Source organism: Oncorhynchus gorbuscha, linkage group LG15, assembly GCF_021184085.1.
Source record: "Oncorhynchus gorbuscha isolate QuinsamMale2020 ecotype Even-year linkage group LG15, OgorEven_v1.0, whole genome shotgun sequence".
Classification (NCBI taxonomy): domain Eukaryota; kingdom Metazoa; phylum Chordata; class Actinopteri; order Salmoniformes; family Salmonidae; genus Oncorhynchus; species Oncorhynchus gorbuscha.
Window position 1 is genome coordinate 14,364,017 of NC_060187.1, and position 21,645 is coordinate 14,385,661.

General features: G+C 50.6%; 1 protein-coding gene across 2 annotated transcripts in view; it reads left to right on the top strand.

Moving 5' to 3' along the window:
- The window catches only part of LOC123996644 (low-density lipoprotein receptor-related protein 8-like), a 405,748-nt gene that overhangs the window by 350,682 nt on the left and 33,421 nt on the right, over positions 1-21,645 (top strand). For both annotated transcript variants that reach the window (XM_046300197.1, XM_046300196.1), the window contains exons 14-16: positions 11,194-11,335; positions 17,539-17,691; positions 18,792-19,106. In XM_046300197.1, the coding sequence (XP_046156153.1) occupies positions 11,194-11,335; positions 17,539-17,691; positions 18,792-19,106 (610 nt within the window). The remainder of the gene's footprint in view (positions 1-11,193; positions 11,336-17,538; positions 17,692-18,791; positions 19,107-21,645) is intronic.

The following is a 21,645-nucleotide window of genomic DNA, read 5'->3' on the forward strand; positions in this document are numbered from 1 at the left end:
GAGAGGGGGAGTGGGGCTGGGCTGGAGAGAGGGAGTGGGGCTAGCTTGGGCTGGAGAGAGGGAGTGGGCCTGGGCTGGAGAGAGGGAGTGGGGCTGGGCTGGAGAGGGGGAGTGGGGCTGGGCTGGAGAGAGGGAGTGGGGCTTGGCTGGAGAGAGGGAGTGGGTCTGGGCTGGGCTGGAGAGAGGGAGTGGGCCTGGGCTGGAGAGAGGGAGTGGGGCTGGGCTGGGCTGGAGAGAGGGTGTGGGCCTGGGCTGGAGAGAGGGAGTGGGCCTGGGCTGGAGAGAGGGAGTGGGGCTGGGCTGGAGAGAGGGAGTGGGCCTGGGCTGGGCTGGAGAGGGAGTGGGGCTGGGCTGGAGAGAGGGAGTGGGCCTGGGCTGGGCTGGAGAGAGGGAGTGGGGCTGGGCTGGAGAGAGGGAGTGGGGCTGGGCTGGAGAGAGGGAGTGGGCTTGGGCTGGAGAGAGAGAGTGGGGCTGGGCTAGAGAGAGAGAGTGGGGCTGGGCTGGACTGGAGAGAGGGAGTGGGCCCTTGGCTGGGCTGGAGAGAGGGAGTGGGCCTGGGCTGGAGAGAGGGAGTGGGGCTGGGCTGGAGAGAGGGAGTGGGCCTGGGCTGGGCTGGGCTGGGCTGGAGAGAGGGAGTGGGCCTGGGCTGGGCTGGAGAGAGGGAGTGGGGCTGGGCTGGAGAGAGGGAGTGGGCCTGGGCTGGAGAGAGGGAGTGGGGCTGGGCTGGAGAGAGGGAGTGGGGCTTGGCTGGAGAGAGGGAGTGGGGCTGGGCTGGGCTGGAGAGAGAGATTGGGGCTGGGCTGGAGAGAGAGTGGGGCTGGGCTGGGCTGGAGAGAGGGAGTGGGGCTGGGCTGGGCTGGGCTGGAGAGAGGGAGTGGGGCTGGGCTGGAGAGAGGGAGTGGGCCTGGGCTGGAGAGAGGGAGTGGGGCTGGGCTGGAGAGAGGGAGTGGGGCTGGGCTGGAGAGGGGGAGTGGGGCTAGCCTGGGCTGGAGAGAGGGAGTGGGGCTGGGCTGGGATGGAGAGAGGGAGTGGGGCTGGGCTGGAGAGAGGAGTGGGGCTGGGCTGGAGAGGGGGAGTGGGGCTAGCCTGGGCTGGAGAGAGGGAGTGGGGCTGGGCTGGAGAGAGGGAGTGGGGCTGGGCTGGAGAGAGGGAGTGGGTCTGGGCTGGGATGGAGAGAGGGAGTGGGGCTGGGCTGGGCTGGGCTGGAGAGTGGGAGTGGGGCTGGGCTGGAGAGGGGGAATGGGGCTAGCCTGGGCTGGAGAGAGGGAGTGGGGCTGGGCTGGAGAGAGGGAGTGGGGCTGGGCAGGAGAGGGGGAGTGGTGCTAGCCTGGGCTGGAGAGAGAGTGGGCTGGGCTGGAGAGAGGAAGTGGGGCAAGCCTGGTCTGGAGAGAGGGAGTGGGGCTGGCCTGGAGAGAGGGAGTGGGGCTGGGCTGGGATGGAGAGAGGGAGTGGGGCAGGGCTGGGATGGAGAGAGGGAGTGGGGCAGTGCTGGGATGGAAAGTGGGAGTTGGGCAGGGCTGGGATGGAGAGAGGGAGTGAGTGAGTTGGGTTTGGAGAGAGGGAGTGAGTGGGTTGGGGTTGGGGTTGGAGAGAGGTATTGGGGCTGGGTTGACTCTGGGTAGATGGGCTGTGAGGGACTGACTGATTAGATGGAGTGTGAATGAGGACTGAGCAGACAGTTAGACAGGGTAGGGTGACAGACTGACAGGTGTTGTACAGGCGTGGATTGGAGATAATGTACGCCAGATGAGTGCAATACCTCTTCCCTAATCTGCTATTGTGGGCATGTGAATGCACTCCTGGTCTAGATGGCTTATCTGAAAGAACCCGTAACCCTCCAGGCTTAGACTTCACTGTCATCTAGCTGACACCCTGCACAAGGCTTAGACTTCACTGTCATCTAGCTGACACCCTGCACAAGGCTTAGACTTCACTGTCATCTAGCTGACACCCTGCACAAGGCTTAGACTTCACTGTCATCTAGCTGACACCCTGCACAAGGCTTAGACTTCACTGTCATCTAGCTGACACCCTGCACAAGGCTTAGACTTCACTGTCATCTAGCTGACACCCTGCACAAGGCTTAGACTTCACTGTCATCTAGCTGACACCCTGCACAAGGCTTAGACTTCACTGTCATCTAGCTGACACCCTGCACAAGGCTTAGACTTCACTGTCATCTAGCTGACACCCTGCACAATGGATATCAGCCCTACTTTACAGCGCATTGCACCTTTCCTATAGGGACGATGTCTATTCATTACATGACTATAAGTCATGTAATGAATAGACAAGTGTGAGCAGAGCTGAGCTGATCCGGGACCCGTGTTGAGTTGTGGAGTGTCAGGGTAGGTAATGTTAAGGACTGATCAGGGTTAAGAGCCTGGGAGATTTGGCCGTCTCAGGGGTTAGGGCCTGCAGATTTGAAATTACCCACCTTGATCTCACTGTTAGGTCCAGAGTGGTGTCTGTACACGGCTGCAATGCAGTATCTGTGCCCTATAAACAAACAGAAGGAGTTGGGAAGGAGGAAGTGAGTGAAGGCGAGAGAGAGAGGCAGAAGGAGAGGAAGAGGGGGATGGAGAGAGAGAGAGGCGGATGGAGAGGAAGAGGGGGATGGAGAGAGAGAGAGGCAGATGGAAGGGAAGAGGGGGATGGAGAGAGAGAGAGAGAGGCAGATGGAGAGGAAGAGGGGATGGAGAGAGAGAGAGGCAGATGGAAGGAAGAGGGGGGATGGAGAGAGAGAGAGGCGAATGGAGAGGAAGAGGGGGATGGAGAGAGAGAGAGGCGAATGGAGAGGAAGAGGGGGATGGAGAGAGAGAGAGGCAGATGGAGAGGAAGAGGGGGATGGAGAGAGATGGAGAGGCGAATGGAGAGGAAGAGGGGGATGGAGGAGAGAGAGAGAGAGGCGGATGGAGAGGAAGAGGGGATGGAGAAGAGAGAGAGAGAGAGAGGATGGAGAGGAGAGAGCGATGGAGAGGAAGAGGGGGGATGGAGAGAGAGAGAGGCAGATGGAGAGGAAGAGGGGATGGAGAGAGAGAGAGGCGAATGGAGAGGAAGAGGGGGATGGAGAGAGAGAGGGAGATGGAGAGGAAGAGGGGGATGGAGAGAGAGAGAGAGGAGAGCGGATGGAGAGGAAGAGGGGGATGGAGAGAGAGAGAGGCGGATGGAGAGGAAGAGGGGGATGGAGAGAGAGAGGCAGATGGAGAGAAGAGGGGATGGAGAGAGAGAGAGGCGGATGGAGAGGAAGAGGGGAGGATGAGAGAGAGAGAGAGGCGGATGGAGAGGAAGAGGGGGATGGAGAGAGAGAGAGGCAGATGGAGAGGAAGAGGGGATGGAGAGAGAGAGGCAGATGGAGAGGAAGAGGGGATGGAGAGAGAGAGAGGCGGATGGAGAGGAAGAGGGGGATGGATGGAGAGAAGAGATGGAGAGAGAGAGGCAGATGGAGAGGAAGAGGGGGATGGAGAGAGAGAGAGGCGGATGGAGAGGAAGAGGGGGATGGAGAGAGAGAGAGGCAGATGGAGAGGAAGAGGGGGATGGAGAGAGAGAGAGGCAGATGGAGAGGAAGAGGGGGATGGAGAGAGAGAGAGGCAGATGGAGAGGAAGAGGGGGGATGGAGAGAGAGAGGAGGCGAATGGAGAGGAAGAGGGGGATGGAGAGAGAGAGAGGCAGATGGAGAGGAAGAGGGGATGGAGAGAGAGAGAGGCGGGATGGAGAGGAAGAGGGGATGAGAGAGAGAGAGAGAGGGCAGAGGCAGATGGAGAGGAAGAGGGGGATGGAGAGAGAGAGAGGCGGATGGAGAGGAAGAGGGGGATGGAGAGAGAGAGAGCAGATGGAGAGGAAGAGGGGGATGGAGAGAGAGAGGAGAGGAAGGATGGAGAGGAAGAGGGGGATGGAGAGAGAGAGAGAGCGGATGGAGAGGAAGAGGGGGATGGAGAGGAGAGAGAGGCGGATGGAGAGGAAGAGGGGGGATGGAGAGAGAGAGAGGCAGATGGAGAGGAAGAGGGGGATGGAGAGAGAGAGAGGCGGATGGAGAGGAAGAGGGGGATGGAGAGAGAGAGAGGCAGATGGAGAGGAAGAGGGGATGGAGAGAGAGAGAGGCGGATGGAGAGGAAGAGGGGGATGGAGAGAGAGAGAGAGGCAGATGGAGAGGAAGAGGGGGATGGAGAGAGAGAGAGAGGCAGATGGAGAGGAAGAGGGGATGGAGAGAGAGAGAGGCGGATGGAGAGGAAGAGGGGGGAAGATGGAGAGAGAGAGAGGCAGATGGAGAGGAAGAGGGGGATGGAGAGAGAGAGAGGCAGATGGAGAGGAAGAGGGGATGGAGAGAGAGAGAGAGGCAGATGGAGAGGAAGAGGGGGATGGAGAGAGAGAGAGCAGATGGAGAGGAAGAGGGGGATGGATGGAGAGAGGAGAGGCGGATGGAGAGGAAGAGGGGGATGGAGAGAGAGAGAGGCGATGGAGAGAGAGAGGGGGATGGAGGAGAGAGAGAGAGGCGGATGGAGAGGAAGAGGGGGATGGAGAGAGAGAGAGGCAGATGGAGAGGAAGAGGGGGATGGAGAGAGAGAGAGAGGCGGATGGAGAGGAAGAGGGGGATGGAGAGAGAGAGAGGCAGATGGAGAGGAAGAGGGGGATGGAGAGAGAGAGAGGCAGATGGATGGAGAGGAAGAGGGGGATGGAGAGAGAGAGAGGCAGATGGAGAGGAAGAGGGGATGATGAGAGAGAGGCAGATGGAGAGGAAGAGGGGATGGAGAGAGAGAGGGGATGGAGATGGAGAGAGAGAGAGAGCAGATGGAGAGGAAGAGGGGATGGAGAGATGGAGAGAGAGAGAGGCAGATGGAGAGGAAGAGGGGGATGGAGAGAGAGAGAGGCGAAGAGAGAGAGGCAGATGGAGAGAAGAGAGGGATGGAGAGAAGAGGGATGGAGAGAGAGAGGAGAGAAGAGATGGAGAGGAAGAGGGGATGGAGAGAGAGAGAGAGCGGATGGAGAGGAAGAGGGGGATGGAGAGAGAGAGAGAGAGAGGCAGATGGAGAGGAAGAGGGGGATGGAGAGAGAGAGGGGATGGAGAGGAAGAGGGGATGGAGAGAGAGAGAGGCAGATGGAGAGGAAGAGGGGGATGGAGAGAGAGAGAGATGGAGGATGGAGAGGAAGAGGAGAGGATGGAGAGAGAGAGAGGCAGATGGAGAGGAAGAGGGGGATGGAGAGAGAGAGGCGGATGGAGAGGAAGAGGGGGATGGAGAGAAAGAGGCAGATGGAGAGGAAGAGGGGGATGGAGAGAGAGAGAGGCGGATGGAGAGGAAGAGGGGATGGAGAGAGAGAGAGGCAGATGGAGAGAGAGAGAGGCAGGGAGAGGATGGAGAGGAGAGAGGGGATGGATGAGAGAGAGAGGCAGATGGAGAGGAAGAGGGGATGGAGAGAGAGAGAGAGCGGATGGAGAGGAAGGGAGTGAAGGGAGAGAGAGAGGCAGATGGAGAGGAAGAGGGGGATGGAGAGAGAGAGAGGAGATGGAGAGGAAGAGGGGGATGAGAGAGAGAGAGAGGCGGATGGAGAGGAAGAGGGGGATGGAGAGAGAGAGAGGCAGATGGAGAGGAAGAGGGGGATGGAGAGAGAGAGACAGATGGAGAGGAAGAGGGGATGGAGAGAGAGAGAGGCGGATGGAGAGGAAGAGGTGGATGGAGAGAGAGAGAGGCAGATGGAGAGGAAGAGGGGGATGGAGAGAGAGAGAGGCGGATGGAGAGGAAGAGGGGGATGGAGAGAAAGAGAGGCAGATGGAGAGGAAGAGGGGGATGGAGAGAGAGAGAGATGGAGAGGAGGGGGATGGAGAGGAGAGGTGGATGGAGAGAGAGAGCAGATGGAGAGGAAGAGGGGATGGAGAGAGAGAGGCGGATGGAGAGGAAGAGGGGGATGGAGAGAAAGAGAGGCAGATGGAGAGGAAGAGGGGGATGGAGAGAGAGAGAGGCGGATGGAGAGGAAGAGGGGGATGGAGAGAGAGAGAGGCAGATGGAGAGGGAGGAGAGAGAGAGCGGATGGAGAGGAAGAGGGGATGGAGAGAGAGAGAGGCAGATGGAGAGGAAGAGGGGGATGGAGAGAGAGAGAGAGGCGGATGGAGAGGAAGAGGGGGATGGATGGAGAGAGAGAGAGGCAGATGGAGAGGAAGAGAGGGGGATGGAGAGAGAGAGAGGCAGATGGAGAGGAAGAGGGGGATGGAGAGAGAGAGAGAGGCGGATGGAGAGGAAGAGGGGGATGGAGAGAGAGAGAGGGGATGGAGAGGAAGAGGGGGATGGAGAGAGAGAGAGGCGGATGAGAGAGAGGGGGATGGATGGAGAGGAAGAGGGGGATGGAGAGAAAGAGAGGCAGATGGAGAGGAAGAGGGGGATGGAGAGAGAGAGGGCGGATGGAGAGGAAGAGGGGATGGAGAGAGAGAGAGGCAGATGGAGAGGAAGAGGGATGGAGAGGAAGAGGGGGATGGAGAGAGAGAGGGCAGATGGAGAGGAAGAGGGGATGGAGAGAGAGAGAGAGCGGATGGAGAGGAAGAGGGGATGGAGAGAGAGAGAGGCAGATGGAGAGGAAGAGGGGGATGGAGAGAGAGAGAGGCGGATGGAGAGGAAGAGGGGGATGGAGAGAGAGAGAGGCAGATGGAGAGGAAGAGGGGGATGGAGAGAGAGAGGCGGATGGAGAGAAGGGGGGATGGAGAGAGAGAGAGCAGATGGAGAGAAAGAGGGGGATGGAGAGAGAGAGAGGCAGATGGAGAGGAAGAGGGGATGGAGAGAGAGAGGCGAATGGAGAGGAAGAGGGGGATGGAGAGAGAGAGAGGCGGATGGAGAGGAAGAGGGGATGGAGAGAGAGAGAGGCAGATGGAGAGGAAGAGGGGGATGGAGAGAGAGAGAGAGAGAGGCGGATGGAGAGGAAGTGGGGATGGAGAGAAAGGGGGATGAAGAGAGAGAGAGGCGGATGGAGAGAAAGGGGGATGAGAGAGAGAGAGAGGCGAATGGAGAGAAGGGGGATGGAGAGAGAGAGATGGAGGCAGATGGAGAGGAAGAGGGGGATGGAGAGAGAGAGAGGCAGATGGAGAGGAAGAGGGGGATGGAGAGAGAGAGAGAGAGGCGGATGGAGAGGAAGAGGGGGATGGAGAGAGAGAGAGAGAGGCGAATGGAGAGGAAGAGGGGGATGGAGAGAGAGAGAGAGCGGATGGAGAGGAAGTGGGGATGGAGAGAGAGAGGCGGATGGAGAGAAAGGGGGATGAGAGAGAGAGAGAGGCGAATGGAGAGAAAGGGGGGATGGAGAGAAAGAGGGGATGGAGAGAAAGGGGGATGGAGAGAGAGAGGCGAATGGAGAGAAAGGGGGGATGGAGAGAAAGAGGGGGATGGAGAGAGTGAGAGAGGTGGATGGAGAGAGAGGGGGGATGGAGAGAAAGAGGGGGATGGAGAGAAAGAGGGGGATGGAGAGAGAGAGAGAGAGGTGGATGGAGAGAGAGAGGGGGATGGAGAGAAAGAGGGGATGGAGAAAAAGAGGGGGATGGAGAGAGAGAGAGAGAGTGGATGGAGAGAAAGAGGGCGTGGAGAGAGAGAGAGGTGGATGGAGAGAAAGAGGGGATGGAGAGAGAGGCGGATGGAGAGAAAGGGGGGATGGAGAGAAAGGGGGGATGGAGAGAGAGAGTGGTATTCTGCCACTGTGCACTCTATGTTCAGGGACAAATAGCATTCTAGTTTGCTCTGTTTTTATGTTAATTCTTGCCAATGTGTCAAGTGATTATCTTTTTGTTTTCTCATGATTTGGTTGGGTCTAATTGTGCTGCTGTCCTGGGGCTCTGTGGGGTGTGTTTGTGTTTGTGAACAGAGCCCCAGGAGCAGCTTGCTTAGGGGACTCTTCTCCAGGTTCAACTCTCTGTAGGTGATGACTTTGTTATGGAATCACTTCCTTTTAGGTGGTTGTAGAATTTTATGTTAGTGGGTATCGGCCTGATTCTGTTCTGCATGCATTATTTGGTTTACGTTGTACACAGGATGTTTTTGCAGAATTCTGTATGCAGACTCTCAATTTGGTGTTTGGCGTATTTTGTGAATTCTTGGTTGGTGAGCTGACCCCAGACCTCACAACCATAAAGGGCAATGGGTTCTATAACTGATTTAAGTATTTTTTCCCAGGTCCTGATTGGTATGTTGAATTTTATGTTCCTTTTAATGGCACAGAATGCCCTTCTTGCCTTGTATCTCAGATTGTCCACAGCTTTGTGGAAGTTACCTGTGGCGCTGATGTTTAGGCCGAGGTATGTATAGTTTTTTGTGTGCTCTAGGGAAACGGTGTCTACATGGAACTTTTATTTGTGGTCCTGGCGACTGGACCTTTTTTGGAACACCATTATTTTTGTATTATTGAGATTTACTGTCAGGGCCCAGGTCTGACAGAATCTGTGCAGAAGATCTACAGTGGGGCAAAAACGTATTTAGTCAGCCACCAATTGTGCAAGTTCTCCCACTTAAAATGATGAGAGAGGCCTGTAATTTCCATCATAGGTACACTTCAACTATGACAGACAAAATGAGAAAAAAAATCCAGAAAATCACATTGTAGGATTTTTAATGAATTTATTTGCAAATTATGGTGGAAAATAAGTATTTGTTCAATAACAAAAGTTTATCTCAATACTTTGTTACATACCCGTTGTTGGCAATGACAGAGGTCAAACATTTTTTGTAAGTCACACACTGTTGCTGGTATTTTGGCCCATTTCTCCATGCAGATCTCCACTAGAGCAGTGATGTTTTGGGGCTGTTGCTGGGCAACACGGACTTTCAACTCTCTCCAAAGATTTTCTATGGGGTTGAGATCTGGAGACTGGCTAGGCCACTCCAGGACCTTGAAATGCTTCTTACGAAGCCACTCCTTTGTTGCCCGGGCGATGTGTTTGGAATCATTGTCATGCTGAAAGACCCAGCCACATTTCATCTTCAATGCCCTTGTTGATGGAAGGAGGTTTTCACTCAAAATCTCACGATACATGGCCCCATTCATTCTTTCCTTTACACGGATCAGTCGTCCTGGTGTCTTTGCAGAAAAACAGCCCCAAAGCATGATGTTTCCACCCCCATGCTTCAGAGTAGGTATGGTGTTCTATGGATGCAACTCAGCATTCTTTGTCCTCCAAACACGACGAGTTGAGTTTTTACCAAAAAGTTATATTTTGGTTTCATCTGACCATATGACATTCTCCCAAACTTCTTGTGGATCATCCAAATGCTCTCTAGCAAACTTCAGACGGGCATGGATATGTACTGGCACTGCACGATTTGAGTCCCTGGCGGCGTAGTGTGTTACTGATGGTAGGCTTTGTTACTTTGGTCCCAGCTCTCTGCAGGTCATTCACTAGGTCCCCCTGTGTGGTTCTGGGGTTTTGCTCACTGTTCTTGTGATCATTTTGATCCCATGGGGTGAGATCTTGCGTGGAGCCCCAGATCGAGGGAGATTATCAGTGGTCTTGTATGTCTTCCATTTCCTAATAATTGCTCCCACAGTTGATTTCTACAAACCAAGCTGCTTACCTATTGAAGATTCAGTCTTCCCAGCCTAGTGCAGGTCTACAATTTTGTTTCTGGTGTCCTTTGACAGCTCTTTGGTCTTGGCCTTAGTGGAGTTTGGAGTGTGACTGTTTGAGGTTGTGGACAGGTGTCTTTTATACTGATAACAAGTTCAAACAGGTGCCATTAATACAGGTAACGAGTGTGGGACAGAGGAGCCTCTTAAAGAAGAAGTTACGGGTCTGTGAGAGCCAGAAATCTTGCTTGTTTGTAGGTGACCAAATACTTATTTTCCACCATAATTTGCAAATAAATTCATAAAAAATCCTACAATGTGATTTTCTGCTTGGGTGTTTGACTGCCATTGTTAGGACTGTCCGTCTGTCTGACTGTCTGTCTCTCTCCCTCTCTTTCTCTCTCTGTGTGTGTCTCTATCGCTCTCTCTCTGTATAGCTCTCTCGATCAGCTCGCTGTCTATCTCTCGTCTATCTCACAATCTCTTTCTCTGTCTATCTGTTCATCTCACTATCACAATCTCTTTCTCTGTCTATCTCTCTATCACGATCTCTCTCTCTGTCTATCTCACTATCACAATCTCTTTCTCCGTCTATCTCTCTATCACGATCTCTCTCTGTCTATCTCTCTATCACGATCTCTCTCTGTCTACTTCTCGATCATGATCTCTCTCTGTTTATATCTCGATCACAATCTCTTTCTCTCTCAACTATCTTATTCTCTCTCTGTCTATTTGTCTCTTTGTCTTGTACTAGCTCTCTATCTCTTCTCTCCCTCTCTGTTTCCCTCTTCTCGCTCTATCTTCATCTAAATTTCTCTCTGTCCCTCCTCTCACAACTCGTTTCATGTTTGCTCGTGGTAGCAGATGGATCTAAGGTTGCCGTAGCAACCATGGAACTATCACCTCAGCCTCCGCTCATGCTGCTATGGTATCACTGGAGGACAGGCTGATAAGATGGCATTAGATGAGAGAGAGAGGCGAATTGAGGGAAAGAGAAAGAGGGCGATGGACAGAAAGTAATGAAAAGTTGTAAATAGAGGTCTTATGTCTAGGGTTGGTCTGGGTCCCTGTGGACTGCTGCTGAATATTGCCCCACTGGTGATGAGTGGAGAAAAGCCATTACATTGTGTTAAATGTACTGATGGAGGTCAATGTCAACCGCTGGTGTTCCCTTATACCTGCTGGAAAGGACCTCCTTCAGTGTCTGGTGACAGGACATGATGTGGCTACGTTAGCAGAACGCCTCAATAGCCCTCTAGATGTTGTGGTGCTCCACAAAGTGTGATAGGCTACTTAAAACTGTAGATTTTGGTGGGAGAATGTATCCAACATGTTTAGTGTGAGGATTAGATTGTATTGAACAAAACTCAAGCCAACTTTTTCCGATGTCCTCAGGACGTGGTTAGACATCCAATTTCGCAGTCACTCATGAGCGATCTGCCTGTGTATTGACAATGACAACAATAACGGCCAATCTGTCTGCAGGCTTTGTAACAACAGATATATTATTCTCCAGCTCACTTACTGTAATGTCACATCTTGATATAGTCTCTCCTGACTTACTGTGATTGCACAGCCTCCTGTCTCGCTGCCTCACACGTCATAGAAAACAACTGCTTATGTGTTGTGGGTTGAGGACTGAACCATCCCCATGTCTCTCTGCAGGACCGTGTGTACTGGACAGACCTGGAGGATGAGGCTATCTACAGCGCTAACAGGCTAACAGGACACGATGTGGCTACGCTAGCAGAACACCTCAATAACCCTCTAGATGTTGTGGTGTTCCACGAACTACGCCAACCCAAAGGTGAGAGACAGACATGTACATGTACACACATACATGCTCATACACACAGTATTTATTTTGTAGTGTTTTTTTAATAGAACACAGGAACACTACCTGTATGTTATTTTTCCTGAGAGAAATGGGTCAAGTGTCAATATTAATGTTTGTGTCTGTCTGCGACACTGGAAAATACACTATATATGCAAAAGCATGTGTTCACCCCTTCAAATTAGTGGATTCGGCTATTTCAGTCACACCCGTTGCTGACAGGTGTATAAAACTAAGCGCACAGACATGCAATCTACATAGACAAACACGGGCAGTAAAATGGCCTTACTGAAGATCTCAGTGACTTTCAACATGGCACCGCCATTGGATGCCACCTTTCCAAGTCAGTTTGTCGTAGCTTGTTTGTCCTCGGTTGCAGCATTCCCTACTGAGTTCCAAACTGCCTCTGGAAGCAATGTCAGCATAAGAACTGTTCGTCGGGAACTTCATTAATAAGCGATCAAATTAATCACGAGACAAAGTGTTTTCTATAGGGGTCCGTCTTGAAATACTGTCCGTGTATTTCTCAACCAAAATATCCGGTCGAAGACCTGAAGAAAAAGCCTGTCTCTTGTTCTTTTGACCGAGAAACAAAGAATTGGCAAATGACAAGACTGTTGACATCGTGTGGAAGCTGTAGGTACTGCAACCTCAGCCCTATTTAATGTCGTTCGCCCATAACAATGGGTTGAAGCGGCGGATGGATATATTTTTCCACTTTCAGTGATCAGATTTTCCTGCACTTTTCGATGAAACGCACGTTCTGTCATAGTCACAGCCGTGATTTAACCAGTTTTATAAACGTCTGAGTGTTTTCTATCCACACATACTAATCATATGCATATACTATATTCCTGGCATGAGTAGCAGGGCGCTGAAATGTTGTGCGATTTTTAACAGAATGTTCGAAAAATTAGGGGGTAGGAGAAAGAGGTTAAATGGGTTTCCATGGCCGAGCAGCCGCACACAAGCCTAAGATCACCATGCTCAATGCCAAGCATCGGCTGGAGTGGTATAAATCTCACCGCCATTGGACTCTGGAGCAGTGGAAACGCCTTTCCCTGGAGTGATAAATTATGCTTCACCATCTGGCAGCCTGATGGACGAATCTGGGTTTGGCAGATGCAAGGAGAACTCTACCTGCCTCAAATGCTGTACAGTTTGGTGGAGGAGGAACAATGTCTGGGGCTGTTTTTCATGGTTCGGTCTAAGCTCCTTAGTTCCAGTGAAGGGAAATCTTAACACTACAGCATACAATGACATTATAGAGGATTCTGTGCTTCCAACTTTGTGGCAACAGTTTGGAGAAGGCCCTTTCCTGTTTCAGCATGACAATACCCCGTGCGCAAAGCAAAGTCCATACAGAAATGGCTTTTCGATTTCGGTGTGGAATAACTTGAACACCTGTGGGATGAATTGGAAAGCTGACTGCGGACCAGGCCTAATCATCCAACATCAGTGCCCGACCTCACTAATGCTCTTGTGGCTGAATGGAAGCAAGTCCCCACAGCAATGTTCCAACATCTAGTGGAAAGCCTTCCCAGAAGAGTGGAGGTTGTTACATCACCAAAGGGGGGGACCAACTCCATATTCATGTCCATGATTTTGTAATGAGATGTTAGGCCAGCAGGTGTCCATATACTTTTAGTCATGCAACAGCCCCAAAACATCACTGCTCTAGAGGAGATCTGCATGGAGGAATGGGCCAAAACACCAGCAACAGTGTGTGAAAACCTTGTGAAGACTTACAGAAAACGTTTGACCTCTGTCATTGCCAACAAAGGGTATATAACAAAGTATTGAGATAAAGTATTGTTATTAACCAAATACTTATTTTCCACCATAATTTGCAAATAAATTCATAAAAATCCTACAATGTGATTTTCTGGATTTTTTCTCTCCTTTTGTCTGTCATAGTTGAAGTGTACATATGATGATTTTTTTTGCCCCACTGTGAATAAATTAACTAGTGCTGTAGAGTTAGACTGTGTCCCAAATGGCGCCCCGTTCCCTATGTATTTGTCCTGGTCAAAAGTAGTGCACTATATAGGGAATAGGTTGTCTTTTCAGACACAACCTTGGTTTCTCAAGCATCTCTAAAGTGAAATATTCATCATAGTGCTACTTCTGCAGGTTTCATTACCCTATTCTCTCTGTCTTGCTTTGACACTCTCCCTCTCTGTCAGCCTCTCCCTCTCTGTCAGTCTCTCCCTCTCTGTCAGCCTCTCCCTCTCTGTCAGCCTCTCTAGATGTCTCTCTATCAGTCTCTCCCTCTCTGTCAGTCTCTCTAGCTGTCTCTCTGTCAGTCTCTCTAGCTGTCTCTCTGTCAGCCTCTCTAGCTGTCTCTCTGTCAGTCTCTCCCTCTCTGTCAGCCCCTCTAGCTGTCTCTCTGTCAGTCTCTCCCTCTCTGTCAGTCTCTCTAGCTGTCTCTCTGTCAGTCTCTCCCTCTCTGTCAGTCTCTCTAGCTGTCTCTCTGTCAGTCTCTCCCTCTCTGTCAGCCTCTCTAGCTGTCTCTCTGTCAGTCTCTCCCTCTCTGTCAGACTCTCTAGCTGTCTCTCTGTCAGTCTCTCCCTCTCTGTCAGTCTCTCCCTCTCTGTCAGCCTCTCTAGCTGTCTCTCTGTCAGTCTCTCCCTCTCTGTCAGTCTCTCCCTCTCTGTCAGCCTCTCTAGCTGTCTCTGTCAGTCTCTCTAGCTGTCTCTCTGTCAGTCTCTACCTCTCTGTCAGCCTCTCTAGCTGTCTCTCTGTCAGTCTCTCTAGCTGTCTCTCTGTCAGTCCCTCTCCTCTGTCAGTCTCTCTCTGTCAGTCTCTCCCTCTCTGTCAGCCTCTCTAGCTGTCTCTCTGTCAGTCTCTCTGTGTCAGTCTCTCTCTGTCAGCCTCTCTAGCTGTGTCTCTCTGTCAGCCTCTCCTCTCTGTCAGCCTCTCTAGCTGTCTCTCTGTCAGTCTCTCTGTCTCTCTGTCAGTCTCTCTCTGTCTCTCTAGCTGTCTCTCTGTCAGCCTCTCTGTCTCTCTGTCAGTCTGTCCTCTCTGTCAGTCTCTCCCTCTCTGTCAGCCTCTAGCTAGCTGTCTCTCTGTCAGTCTCTCTAGCTGTCTCTCTGTCAGTCTCTCCCTCTCTGTCAGTCTCTCTAGCTGTCTCTCTGTCAGTCTCTCTCTGTCAGCCTCTCTAGCTGTCTCTCTGTCAGTCTCTCCCTCTCTGTCAGCCTCTCTAGCTGTCTGTCTCTCTCTGTCAGTCTGTCTCTCTGTCAGTCTCTCTAGCTGTCTCTCTGTCAGTCTCTCTCTGTCAGTCTCTCCCTCTCTGTCAGCCTCTCTAGCTGTCTCTGTCAGCTCTCTAGTCTCTCTGTCAGCCTCTCTAGCCTCTCTCTGTCAGTCTCTCTAGCTGTCTCTCTGTCAGTGTCTCTCTGCCAGCCTCTCTGTCAGTCTCTGTGTCTCTCTCCCTCTCTGTCCTCTCTAGCTGTCTCTCAGTCAGTCTATCCCTCTGTGTCAGTCCTCCCTCTCTGTCAGCCTCTCTAGCTGTCTCTCTGTCTCTCCCTCTCTGTCAGCCTCTCTAGCTGTCTCTGTCAGTCTCTCTCTGTCAGTCTCTAGCTGTCCTCTCTCAGTCTGTCAGCTCTCTAGCTGTCTCTCTGTCAGCTCTCCCTCTCTCTGTCAGTCTCTCTAGCTGTCTCTGTCAGTCTCTCTCTGTCAGTCTCTCTCTGTCAGCTGTCTCTAGCTGTCTCTCTGTTAGTCTCCCTCTCTGTCAGTCTCTCTCTGTCAGTCTCTCTAGCTGTCTCTCTGTCAGTCTCTCTCTCTGTCAGTCTCTCTCTCTGTCTGTCTCTCTGTCAGCCTCTCCCTCTCTGTCAGTCTCTCTAGCTGTCTCTCTGTCAGTCTCTCCTGTCAGCCTCTCTGTCTAGTCTCTCTAGCTGTCTCTCTGTCCGTCTCTCCCTCTCTGTCAGCCTCCTCTAACTGTCTCTCTGTCTCTCTGTCTCTCTCCTCTCTGTCAGCCTCTCTAACTGTCTCTCTGTCAGTCTCTCCTCTCTGTCAGTCTCTCTAGTCTGTCTCTCTCTGTCAGCCTCTCTAACTGTCTCTCTGTCCGTCTCTCCCTCTCTGTCAGCCTCTCTAACTGTCTCTCTGTCAGTCTCTCCTTCTCTTTCAGTTTCTCTAGCTGTCTCTCTGTCAACCTCTCTAGCTGTCTCTCTGTTAGTCTCTCCCTCTCTTATCAGTCTCTCCCTCTCTGTCAGTCTCTCTAGCTGTCTCTCTGTCAGTCTCTCCCTCTCTGTCAGTCTCTCTAGCTGTCTCTCTGTCTGTCTCTCCCTCTCTATCAGTCTCTCCCACTCTGTCAGTCTCTCTAACTGTCTCTCTGTCAGCCTCTCCCTCTCTGTCAGTCTCTCCCTCTCTGTCAGTCTCTCTAGCTGTCTCTCTGTCAGTCTCTCCCTCTCTGTCAGTCTCTCCATCTCTGTCAGCCTATCTAGCTGTCTCTCTGTCAGCCTCTCCCTCTCTGTCAGTCTCTCTAGCTGTCTCTCTGTCAGTCTCTCTAGCTGTCTCTCTGTCAGCCTCTCCCTCTCTATCAGTCTCCCCCTCTCTGTCAGTCTCTCTAGCTGTCTCTCTGTCAGTCTCTCTAGCTGTCTCTCTGTCAGTCTCTCCCTCTGTCAGTCTCTCTAGCTGTCTCTGTCAGTCTCTCCCTCTGTCAGTCTCTCTAGCTGTCTCTGTCAGCCTCTCCCTATCTGTCAGTCTCTCTAGCTGTCTCTTCGTCAGTCTCTCCCTCTGTCAGTCTCTCTATCTGTCTCTCTGTCAGTCTCTCCCTCTGTCAGTCTCTCTAGCTGTCTCTCTGTCAGCCTCTCCCTCTCTGTCAGTCTCTCTAGCTGTCTCTCTGTCAGCCTCTCCCTCTCTGTCAGTCTCTCTAGCTGTCTCTGTCAGCCTCTCCCTATCTGTCAGTCTCTCTAGCTGTCTCTTCGTCAGTCTCTCCCTCTGTCAGTCTCTCTATCTGTCTCTCTGTCAGTCTCTCCCTCTGTCAGTCTCTCTAGCTGTCTCTCTGTCAGCCTCTCCCTCTCTGTCAGTCTCTCTATCTGTCTCTCTGTCAGTCTCTCCCTCTCTGTCAGTCTCTCTATCTGTCTCTCTGTCAGTCTCTCCCTCTCTGTCAGTCTCTCTATCTGTCTCTCTGTCAGTCTCTCTGTCTCTCTGTCAGCCTCTCCCTCTCTGTCAGTCTCTCTCTGTCTCTCTGTCAGTCTCTCCCTCTCTGTCAGTCTCTCCAGCTGTCTCTTCGTCAGTCTCTCCCTCTGTCAGTCTCTCTATCTGTCTCTCTGTCAGTCTCTCCCTCTGTCAGTCTCTCTAGCTGTCTCTCTGTCAGCCTCTCCCTCTCTGTCAGTCTCTCTCTGTCTCTATCTCTCTCGCTGTCGCTCATTCTCAATGCTCTGTATTTCTATGTCTCTCTCTCTCTCTCTCTCACTCTCTGTCTCTCTCTCACTCTCTGTCTCTCTCTCACTCTCTCTCTCTCTCTCACTCTCTCTCTCGTGTAAGAAGAACTATTTTCATAACACATAAAAAAAGATCATTCACCTACAGATCGGGTTTGATTTTAAATGGTTCTATTTCCATATCCTGTTCTAAGATCGCATCCTGTTCTAAGGCTTTTTTAAATCTACACATTTCAGGAAGACTTTTCTTTGCTTTCCTTCTCAGCTTTTCTTTTTGTCTTATTTTCTTTGTCAGTGTGAGCTGAACTTTGAAACTGAGTTTCTGTGGTAGTGGTACGTCTATCTCCAGAAGAACTGAGGGAAGAGGATTATTGCAACATCTCTGCAGTGTTTGCAACATCCTCTTGTATAACAGCACATATCCCATTCCTTAGTATCGGCCTCCTCCCCCCCATCTCCTCTGCAGAGTTGGGGACATAAAAGCTGTTTCTCTAGTTCCTGGAAGCACAGTTAGGAGAACGGGAGGCATTTTAAAGTCAGTTTTAGACCTAGCGAGGTGTGTGCAGCCTTTTATGGTTAGAAGGAGGGAAGGGAGACGTTCTGTTATGTACCTTAGCACTGCTAGCTTTTGGACATAATATTTCATCTTATTTTAGGAAACATAGAGAGGCTTTCCAACCATGTCTTTGTACAGGAACAATAATATTTAGTCAATGAGTATTATGAATACATGTTGAGTGCCTGACAGTCGTATTACTGTGTGATATGTCTCTGTTGTCTCTTCCTGTCTAGCTCCAGACAGCTGTAACATGGGCAGTCTACCTAACGGGGGCTGTGAGTACCTGTGTCTTAAAGCCCCCCAGATCACTGACCACTCCCCCAAGTACACCTGTGCCTGCCCGGACGGCATGGAGCTGGGACCAGGCATGAGACGATGTGCCATAGGTAAACTGTTTCAAACGTGTTGCACCCTTTCCCTTCCCCACTGTTCCGTAGGTAAACTGTTTAAAACGTGTTACACCCTTTCCCTTCCCCACTGTGCCGTAGGTAAACTTTTTAAAAAGTGTTACACCTTCCCCACCTTGCCGTAGGTAAACTGTTTAAAACGTGTTACACCCTTTCCCTTCCCCACTGTTCCGTAGGTAAACTGTTTAAAGCGTGTTACACCCTTTCCCTTCCTCACTGTGCCGTAGGTAAACTGTTTAAAATGTGTTACACACTTTCCCTTCCCCACTGTGCCGTAGGTAAACTGTTTAAAGCGTGTTACACCCTTTCCCTTCCTCACTGTGCCGTAGGTAAACTGTTTAAAATGTGTTACACACTTTCCCTTCCCCACTGTGCCGTAGGTAAACTGTTTAAACGTGTTACACCCTTTCCCTTCACCACTGTGCCGTAGGTAAACTGTTTAAACTGTTTAAAACGTGTTACACCCTTTCCCTTCCCCACTTTCCCTTCAATGTTCCACTTGCCAATTAATCTCATTCTCAATTAGCCCTTGCTCACTGTCAATCTGAGCCCTATAATGACCTCCATTATCTCTCTGGCTGTTCCATTCCTGTCCTGTCCTCCCTTGGGAACGCTCTGTGTCTATTGTATGGCTGTTCCATTCTTGTCCTCTCTTCCCTCCGGAGACTCTGTGTCTGGAGGTACACAGGTGGGTTGTCGCAGTGCTGTCCCCAGAAAGAGAGAGGGATGAGGGATGAACACAGGCCACCAGGCAGCCTGCCTGCACTGCAGATCCTCTGTACCAGAAAGGGGAGGGTGTACACACTCTCACTCACTCAGAATGAATAGAAACTGAATAACTTCAAACGGATGTATTCCCTCTGTCTGTGCTCTACGAGCATGTTATGGCTTTAAGTGCAGAGAAGGCAGTTTTAAGTAGTTCAGTTTTGAGTAGTTCAGACCCACTTCTGTTGATGTCTGTCCATGTAAACTATGGAGCGCTCGCTGTCTCTTTACAAGGAAAGACTTGTCTGTGCTGTCAGTTGATCTGCCAGCCTGATAACTCTAGTATCTCTGTTTGATCTCTTCTCTCCTTGCAGTCAAACCCAAGACAACCACATCAGCTCCGAACACAGCCACCAGCACTACCACTACAACTCCTACCACAACCACCACCTCAGCAACCACAACTACCAATCCAACCACAGGTGCTACTAAAACCACCACCACCACTACAGAACCAACCACAGCCACACGGTCGACCGCAGTTCCTTCGACATCCTCCCCTCCTCCTCCCCCCAGAACAACAGCTTCGTGGAGGACCCCTCCCTCCACCTCGGGCCCCCGCTCCACTTCCACACCCCCTCTACTGCCCAACAACATCCAGAGAGAGAACGCTAACCTCTCCCACCACTGTAAGTGGCTTTCAGACTGTGTGTATCAAAATGTGTCTTGTACAATGTACCTTAGTGCTGAGGTACACACTCTCCCATTACATATTCCTCCTTCCCACTCCCCCCTCTCTACCTGTGACAGACAATGAGGTTGTAATGACAGACTGTGTGAGTGTGTAATGACAGACTGTGTGAGTGTGTAATGACAGACAGTGTGTAATGACAGACAGTGTGTAATGACAGACTGTGTGAGTGTGTAATGACAGACTGGGTGAGTGTGTAATGACAGACAGTGTGAGTGTGTAATGACAGACAGTGTGAGTGTGTAATGACAGACTGTGTGAGTTTGTAATGACAGACTGTGTGAGTGTGTAATGACAGACTGTGTGAGTTTGTAATGACAGATTGTGTGTAATGACAGACAGTGTGTAGTGTGTGATGACAGACAGTGTGTAGTGACAGACAGTGTGTAGGGTGTAATGACAGACAGTGTGTAGTGTGTGATGACAGACAGTGTGAGTTTGTAATGACAGACGGTGTGTAATGACAGACAGTGTGTAGTGACAGACAGTGTGTAGTGTGTAGTGACAGACAGTGTGAGTGTGTAATGACAGACTGTGTGAGTTTGTAATGACAGATTGTGTGTAATGACAGACAGTGTGTAGTGTGTGATGACAGACAGTGTGAGTGTGTAATGACAGACTGTGTGAGTTTGTAATGACAGATTGTGTGTAATGACAGACAGTGTGTAGTGTGTAATGACAGACAGTGTGTAGTGACAGACAGTGTGAGTGTGTAATGACAGACAGTGTGAGTGTGTAATGACAGACAGTGTGTAGTGACAGACAGTGTGAGTGTGTAATGACAGACAGTGTGAGTGTGTAATGACAGACAGTGTGTAGTGACAGACAGTGTGAGTGTGTAATGACAGACAGTGTGAGTGTGTAATGACAGACTGTGTGAGTTTGTAATGACAGACAGTGTGTAGTGACAGACAGTGTGAGTGTGTAATGACAGACAGTGTGAGTGTGTAATGACAGACTGTGTGAGTTTGTAATGACAGATTGTGTGTAATGACAGACAGTGTGTAGTGTGTGATGACAGACAGTGTGTAGTGACAGACAGTGTGTAGGGTGTAATGACAGACAGTGTGTAGTGTGTGATGACAGACAGTGTGAGTTTGTAATGACAGACGGTGTGTAATGACAGACAGTGTGTAGTGTGTAGTGACAGACAGTGTGTAGTGTGTAATGACAGACAGTGTGTAGTGTGTAGTGACAGACAGTGTGTAGTGTGTAATGACAGACAGTTTGTAGTGTGTGATGACAGACAGTGTGAGTTTGTAATGACAGACAGTGTGTAGTGACAGACAGTGTGTAGTGACAGACAGTGTGTAGTGTGTAGTGACAGACAGTGTGTAGTGTGTAATGACAGACAGTGTGTAGTGACAGACAGTGTGTAGTGTGTAGTGACAGACAGTGTGTAATGACAGACAGTGTGTAGTGACAGACAGTGTGTAATGAAAGACAGTGTGTAGTGTGTAGTGACAGGCAGTGTGTAATGACAGACAGTGTGTAATGACAGACAGTGTGTAGTGACAGACAGTGTGTAATGAAAGACAGTGTGTAGTGACAGACAGTGTGTAATGATAGACAGTGTGTAGTGACAGACAGTGTGTAATGACAGACAGTGTGTAGTGTGTGATGACAGACAGTGTGTAGTGTGTAATGACAGACAGCGTGTAATGACAGACAGTGTGTAGTGACAGACAGTGTGTAGTGTGTGATGACAGACAGTGTGTAGTGTGTAATGACAGACAGTGTGAGTGTGTAATGACAGACAGTGTGAGTGTAATGACAGACTGTGTGAGTTTGTAATGACGGACAGTGTGTAGTGACAGACAGCGTGTAGTGACAGACAGTGTGTAGTGTGTAATGACAGACAGTGTGTAGTGTGTGATGACAGACAGTGTGAGTTTGTAATGACAGACAGTGTGAGTTTGTAATGACAGACGGTGTGTAGTGTGTGATGACAGACAGTGTGAGTTTGTAATGACAGACAGTGTGAGTTTGTAATGACAGACAGTGTGTAATGACAGACAGTGTGTAATGACAGACAGTGTGTAGTGTGTAATGACAGACAGTGTGTAGTGTGTAGTGACAGACAATGTGTAGTGTGTAATGACAGACAGTGTGTAGTGACAGACAGTGTGTAATGATAGACAGTGTGTAGTGACAGACAGTGTGTAATGACAGACAGTGTGTAATGACAGACAGTGTGTAAATGACAGACAGTGTGTAGTGTGTGATGACAGACAGTGTGTAGTGTGTAATGACAGACAGCGTGTAATGACAGACAGTGTGTAGTGTGTGATGACAGACAGTGTGTAGTGTGTATTGACAGACAGTGTGAGTGTGTAATGACAGACAGTGTGAGTGTGTAATGACAGACTGTGTGAGTTTGTAATGACAGACAGTGTGTAGTGACAGACAGCGTGTAGTGACAGACAGTGTGTAGTGTGTGATGACAGACAGTGTGAGTTTGTAATGACAGACAGTGT